This window comes from Vanacampus margaritifer, chromosome 7 (genome assembly GCF_051991255.1).
Source record: "Vanacampus margaritifer isolate UIUO_Vmar chromosome 7, RoL_Vmar_1.0, whole genome shotgun sequence".
In the NCBI taxonomy this organism is placed as follows: Eukaryota; Metazoa; Chordata; class Actinopteri; order Syngnathiformes; family Syngnathidae; genus Vanacampus; species Vanacampus margaritifer.
In genome coordinates this window covers 9,782,158-9,789,512 of record NC_135438.1, presented here as the reverse complement: position 1 = coordinate 9,789,512, position 7,355 = coordinate 9,782,158, and the positions used below count along the sequence as shown (strand labels likewise).

Sequence of the window (7,355 nt, the reverse complement as noted above, 5' to 3'; positions counted from 1 at the left end):
GCGAGGTATAATATAATGAGCACCCTCTGATATGATATGGCAGAGGTTGTTCTTTTTCTTATTGGTTGTGGACGGGGGACGGTCTTGGCAAGGATCCTTCGAAGAAAGACTTCCACACAGGAGTGTAATTATACAGCAACACTGTGTTGGTTCAACTTAAGTAAAACAAGTTGCCTAATTAACAGTTACGCTGTCTTTTTGTGTGTTCACTAACACACGTACGCGCACACACAGTTAAAAGACATAGTAGTGATATCCCCCCCCCCACCCCCCCCCTTATACTATCGTTCTCATTCGAGTCGCAGGTAATGGTGAATTTAGCTGAGGCTGGCACACCCAGGACTGGTCGCCAGTCAATCGAAGAGCACATCTAGACAAACACACATTCCTGTCCCTCACATTAGACATCATAATCATAATCATCACAATCATATCAATGTGAAGTTGATGAAAACCTTTAATTGACTGCACAAAAACAGCTTGTTTGCGTTTTCCTCTATGTTAGTTGGTTCCTATATGCTAGAATGAAGCCGGAAAAGAAAATGAACGGGACATCAATAAGTGAACTGCAACAAGAAATATTCGCGCGGCATACATAGGCAGGAGTTCCTGTCAATTGGACTGACCTCCAAAAAGTATCAAAAGAGAAACGTCAGTATACACACACATGAAAATATATTTTGTTAGCCTGATAGCATAATTGCTCAAGTCATTTGGAACTATAAAAATGACAAATGTGCTTGCGAAAAATGGTGTTTGTATACGGCTCATAGTGGATTGAATTGAAGCAACTAGATTTTTTTTTTCTTCTACTTTTCCGACAAAGTTCAAATATGTCTTAAACAACTATGCTATTAGGTTTCAGATTTGTGGAGTATAAATGTCCTTTCTATCACATCACTCAGTGCACGACACGATAACAAAATGACAACTTTTTAAACCCTAAATCTGTGCTATGATTGACAAAAGTGCTTTCTGCTTTATATTTATTTTAGCCCCTTCAACACTGACTGTAAAAAAAAAGTACCCCCCCCCCCCCCACACACACACACTTTTTCCCCCTTAGGGTTTCTTTTAACAGCACAGGACTGGAACGGAGGGGATGAAGTTGAGCAGGAAATTTTCCGACTTTGGAGGTAGTATCAGAGCTGTAACAGAGGCGGGACGGTGCCTGCGTGTAAGGGAATATTGGAAAGGCAGAAATGGATTCAGCTTCACTTCCCTTGCAACGTTGCTAGTGCAGCAATATCCCGCCTTCACTGGGTTCTGTGTTAAAGGCAAAGGCGGTAAATGACAAATGTTACGGCTGTTACGGCTCTGATGCGACTCATTTTGGAGAATCTTGGTATGAAAAAGGCTTTACGGCAGGGTTGTCCAGAAGGTTGATATTAAATCACTGATACAAGCCATTTTGAATTGCATGGAATTTCAATTCTATTTCCTGCAATTCGAATTTCAATGACAATTCTGCTTCCTTTTTACCACCTCAATTCCAATTGAAGAATTGAATTGGAGTTTAGGGGCTCATTCTCAATTCAATTTTGAAATTCGTACAGCCCTGATACAGGGAGGTCAAATTTATGAGATATGTCACAGAACTTTTAATTGCTTTAAAGCTATGATAGGGAGGAGTAATTGATTAAGTACACAGTACATTTTGTAGAGTAAATTTGACTCTTAATTAGAGTGGGACCAAATAGACACAGTTTTAGAGTAATATTTACACTTGGAAGAGAGTAAAACACAGAACTAGGAAAAAAAAATCACTACAGTGTTGAGGATCAAGATCAGTCGATCTACTCGCTGAGCCACGCAGCTCGTGCTGTGTGTTAGTATATAATTCGTGTCAGCTGGAATCTTCCTTACTCCAAGACCAAAAACAATGTTTTTGGTCTCCTCTTGGAGATAAGCAAACAGTAGAATGGGCATACCTTAGGTGGTAGTCTCCCAAGCTGAAGGTTGTGAGTTTGTTCCTCAACCCTTGAGTGACTTTTATTTCCCCCCAATTCTTTACTTTACTCTCTTCCAAGTGTAAATATTACTCTAAAACTGAGTCTATTTGGTCCCACTCCAAATAGAGTCAAATTTATCCTAAATAGAGTCAAATTTGCTCTACAGAATTTACTGTGTAAATTTTTATTTAAAAGCTGGCAAGAGGTAATATTTTTTGCAAATATTTTTTTTTTAATTATTTCACTAACAGGGTCAAATGTAAGTGTGTATAGAACAAATTGGATTCAAATATCTCATTAACTGCTCGTGTATTAATTATTACCAAAAAAAAGTGACTTCGTGGACACCCCATGTATCAAAAAAGCCCCCCACATCAACCCTTGGAGGTAAATGTTTGGACACACCTGCTTTTGAGTAGCGATTCCCAACCTCTATGCTGCCGCATATTAGTTATTGTGCCATTAAAGCACATCAGGTGTGCTGCGGGAAATTACCCAATTTGACTGAATTGGTAGAAAAATGACTATTAATTTACTACAATTTCTCTTTGTTTGTCTATGTCAGCGACGTATAGTGACAGGCATAGCTGTTAAATGTTTTTCCACTCGATGTCAGAAGGTAAAACTGACTTCTCTTCACACTGAGATGACATCATCATTATTTAATACTTTTGTGATATTTTTGTTTGGTGGTGTGCTGCTAGACTTTTCTCACGTAAAATAGGTTGGGAAACACTGCTTTTGAGGATAGAAGCAATGCGTGTAGTGTGTATTTGTTGACATATAGTAAACATCTTTCCACACTGAATTGTCCTGAGCGTTAGAAAAACATCTCCAGTGGACGATCCACTGGTCTTATTAGGCTTCTCTCCCGGTCCTCAAAGCGTCTGCTCCACTTAGTTTTGATCAATGTCTAACTTGTTGTGGATTCTTGGCGGGGACGCGGGGGCGGAGTATTGCTTCAACACAGCTGGCTTGAACGAGCCTTACCTCGGTTCTTTTGCTCCCAAGACAGGAGAGAGGGGCGGGGGTGGGGAGGGGAGGACGAACAAGATAGGAGCGGCCGGTCGCCGACTTGTGACAGTTCGGAAGGCTGGCCCCGCGCTCACGCCGCCGTTCTGCCCGTGGACCTTCACACCTGCGTGGACTTCACCCGGCGGAGAGGAAGCCGCCCCCCGTAGTGGGCGGGGCAGGGCAGGGAGGCGCCGTCGTCAGGTCGGTCTAGACTGAGCTGGTGAGGCACCTCCGCAAGGGGTGGTGCACGGGGGTGGGGTGCGGGATTGGCTGATGGTCATGTGATCTCAGAATATGGTAACCCTGCAGTCTAAAGCAGAAAATGGCACCAAGAGTGTAAAATGGTAGGATGTTATTGACTCAAATTGTATGATTTTCAAATATGGGAGGAAGCTGGGGAAATATAACCTACACAAAGAGAACATGCAAATGTCTCACAGGAGATTCAAACCCAGAACCTTATTGACTGTGAAGCAGTGGTGCGAACCTGGGGCTATCTGAAAGTAGTCTAAACATGACACTCTGATTAATATTACATTTGCGGAATATGAGTTATGAAGCAAAATCCATCTCAGAGGGCGGCCATTTTGCCACTTGATGACATCACAGTTGCTCAGGGCTCAGGCAACGACCAATCACATCTCACCTGTTTTCTGAAGCTGAGCTGTTATTGGTTGTTACCTGAGACCTGAGCAACTGTGATGTCATTTTCACTCGACAGCGAGTGGCAAAATGGCCGCCTTCTGATATTGATAAAAACGGCTGGATTTTGGATTTTACTGTTTAACTCATATTCCACTAACGCACAATCTTAATCAGAATATCGCATTTCAACTGGTGGGGCTGAATAGAATTGTCAAGATTCTTTTGTGGGATTGACATCTCCCTTTAAGCATAATTAATTTTAGAATGTGAGAGAACAAGGCCACCATGCTGACAATTCTACATGAGAATTTGAATTCTAATTTTATTTCTTCCTCACCCACCCCTTACCTGAAGGCCACTTAACTTTTCGAGTGGACTCTCAACGCGAGGCAGAGTGAGCAGAGGAATCCCGGCTGGTGTCTCCAAATGTTGCGGTGCAGGAGGAGGCGGAGGGTTCGGCAGCGCCGTTTGAGCCGGCCGGAAATTGTTGATTACACAAGACACCTAAAGGTAACGTAAAACGTTGGAAATTAAGAACAAAATGGAGGAACATTCGGCCATCCCTCCTCTCACCAAGAAGGCGGCGATGGCTCCTCCGGTGATAAACCCAGCCAGGACGTCGCTCCAGTGGTTCCTGTGCTCCGTCACCCTCACCACGCCCACCAGCACGGCCAGCGACAGCAGCACCAGGCACAATGTCGGCTTGGTCAGACGGGTCCCTTTAGTGCGGAAAACCAGGGTCACATACATCTGGAATGAAAAGACATGGAAGGAGGTAGAGGTAATTTTCATTTATTGCCACGAGAGGGCGCCCTTTGCAATGTTAACACAAAATGGAACGCCTCCTGACAAATAAGGGCAACTGATAAAATATAAACGAGGGCAGATTTACCACTTCAGTTGTTATCAGCAGCAGTCTGTACATAATCATTTGCTATTGTGAAAGTGCTTAAGTGGAGTCTACTTGCTGCTCATTAGGAAAGCTATTCTTGCACACAAGGGTCATTAAAAAGTTTGCTGGCTATTCATGAAACAAAACATTTCAGCTGGACCATTTTTATTATGTGTGCAGACGTTGATGCTTTCAACTAAAAAGTGAAAAGCGGATGTTTGCAAATATGCACTGAGTAACTGTAGTGGGCTATAATTCTTAACAGTTGGGGTATTTTGACTATCTATCCATCCATCCATCCATCCATCCAGCTCACCAGTGGTGACCCAAGTGCTGTTGAAAATAGAATGACAAAGAAATCTTTAGTTACCACAGTGTAGATGGCTGAGTAAAAGCTGAGTGCGGCGTCTTTGGAAGGGAACGACTTGCGGGCGGACGCCACCAAGAAAGGATTTCCCGTGCAGGCGCGTTGCTCTGTGATGTACTGCAGCGAGGACTGGCAGCCCAGCGCCGTATAGTTGGGCTTGCAGGCGTTCAGGAAATGAGGCGTCTGGTTCCCTGTCACCACTTGGCCCGCGTTGGCGAAGATGGTGGTCGTGAAGAGGCCGAAGGAGTAGACGCCTGCGTGTGCATGAAACAGAGGGATGCATGATTGAATTGGGATTGAATAGCTTCACTGGCTTCTTAAAATTAAGTGAACTCATTTGGTCTTTTGAACCAGCCATCAAACAGTATGCACTCACAACTAATAAAACAATGTACACACAGGCATATATTCTTTATCCTCTTTGAAAAATATCTACTATTACTGCCGCTTACTGCAAAATTGTGACAGTCTTCTTCGTGTATATACTTATGAATGTGTTATACTGCCCCTGGTGGCCAGGGTGTACACAACATAAGGTCAGACAGAAATCATGATGCTGTTTGTTAAATTTTTTATATGGATTATAGTAGCCTGAAATAAAATTTTAACAGAGGAATATTATTTGTAGCTTCGGTGCAGGTTGCCGTGTGTTCGCTTCCTGCCTGGAAGACCATATATGTGTGTGATTGCACCCAAAAAAAAAAAAAATACAATTTGAGTGGTGAAAGTTCAAATCATAAATTAGATAGTTATCACACTTCAAAGAAAGGAGCCAATTCTTGGCTAAAATAACGCGAGAGGGTTAAAAAAAAAATCTCAGCACAAGAGTTCAGCATTATATATACACATATATATAAACCAATCAAAAGGAGATGGGCATAAAAAGATTAACCGATTAAACGACCGTTAATAACCTTGTGAACGATGTGGAAATAACTGAAGCAAATGAAACAAAATGGATTTCATTACTTGGCTGCAAACATTCTAACCAACTAATTTGCTGTCTAATGATGTAAAACATGATGTCAGCTATGGCCAGCGGAACTAAGTAGGCATCCCCCAGGCAGGATTATACTGATAAATATGACAATAGAATAAAAAAAAAGAGGAAGAAGTTAACATTCACAGATACTTTCCTTTTCTTTTCAATAATAATAAAAAACGTAGTGTTCGAGATAACTCTTTATGAAGCTGGAATTTTGGATCCAGCTTATGCATTGCATCTCATTAGGTTGTCTAATACTGCAATAAAGTGCATGGGGTGAGTGCAAATATGAGGATCGTTCCACCCAAAAAAGATTACAAAGACAAAACAATAAAACCAAAACTAACAACAAAGGCTGTGTTTCTGCCTAGTCTGCAAAAAGCATGACTTTTAGTTTCGGTCCCAAGAAATGGAAGCCCGTCCTGAGTTCAACAAAAGAGGCGGTTCTTATCTGCAAAGAAACGAGGACTGACCCAGAAAGCGCACGATCCTGCGGAGGAGCGGGTTGAAATAGCAGCAGTCTGCGGTCACGATGGTCTTCTCCTGAGCTCCCTCCGACTTCACTAAGAAGCTGGTCACTTCTCCAATCAGAATCTGACACAGAAAAGCAAGAAAAAGATAAAGAGCGACGGAGAGAGAGAGAGAGAGAGAACGTAAGCGTGCCAATCAAATGGAGATAAAACTGCGTAGTTTAAGCGCTGATGACCCTCACTGACTATTCTGTCACTTTCATGTAGTGCACAGCAAAATTATTCATGAGTGTTCCTCCCTCTCCGCCTGGCAACGTTTATGTGGTTGTTGCTTTGGCCTGCCTGCATTTGCGTTGCCTCGCCATTTGGCAGCTTTAGTAAAGCCAGACATTAACAATCTTTCACTAGCATCTTTGTACATTTTCATTTCATGAGCTTCTCTAACAACAACACACAATTGCAGGGTACATACATATAGAGCAGCAGGGTTGGGCAAAATATGTGCTCAGATGATTAAATTGGACAGATTGGTCAGGTCCCCCGTAGATCGGGTAGAAAAAAAAAAGTTAAAATGCATATACAATAAAAATTAAAAAAGATATTTTAGAGATTGTAAATAACTTATTTATAATGAGCACTCTAAAAACAGTTGGGTCAAAAGTAACCCAATTTTGGATCAAAAATGGACCGATCCACTTTATGGGTCAATTTGTAAAGTAAAGGATCTGACCAATATTTATGAGTTGTATTACACTAAAAGACCAATTTCTTGACTCAAAGTTAAGTAGAGAATCGGTCCATTTTTGACCCAACTGTTTTTAGAGTGAGGGATTCATTTAATAAAAAAACTAAATTTAAGGATTTAAAAATAAAAATTAATTATAGTACAGTTGTGCTTTGAAATAAGAGTTTAATTCATCTCGTGACCACACTCAAAACACTCATGTCTCAAATAATTTCCCCCCACTGCAATAAGTGGAAATGCCTTTAAGTCTTTTAATTTTTGTCAAAGAAAATAACACTATAATGT

General features: G+C 41.6%; 1 protein-coding gene across 4 annotated transcripts in view; it reads right to left on the bottom strand.

Moving 5' to 3' along the window:
• Nucleotides 1–1,037: 1,037 nt before the first annotated feature.
• Nucleotides 1,038–7,355, bottom strand: part of plppr2b (phospholipid phosphatase related 2b) — a 54,981-nt gene continuing 48,663 nt past the window's right edge. For 3 of the 4 annotated variants that reach the window (XM_077571625.1, XM_077571624.1, XM_077571627.1), the window contains 5 exons: nucleotides 6,329–6,449; nucleotides 4,874–5,124; nucleotides 4,185–4,361; nucleotides 3,976–4,115; nucleotides 1,038–3,276 (listed from right to left, as the gene is read on the bottom strand). In XM_077571625.1, the coding sequence (XP_077427751.1) occupies nucleotides 3,174–3,276; nucleotides 3,976–4,115; nucleotides 4,185–4,361; nucleotides 4,874–5,124; nucleotides 6,329–6,449 (792 nt within the window). In that variant the 3' untranslated portion in view covers nucleotides 1,038–3,173. Of the gene's footprint in view, nucleotides 3,277–3,959; nucleotides 4,116–4,184; nucleotides 4,362–4,873; nucleotides 5,125–6,328; nucleotides 6,450–7,355 lie in introns of all 4 variants that reach the window. The other variant, XM_077571626.1, reaches the window with a different exon arrangement.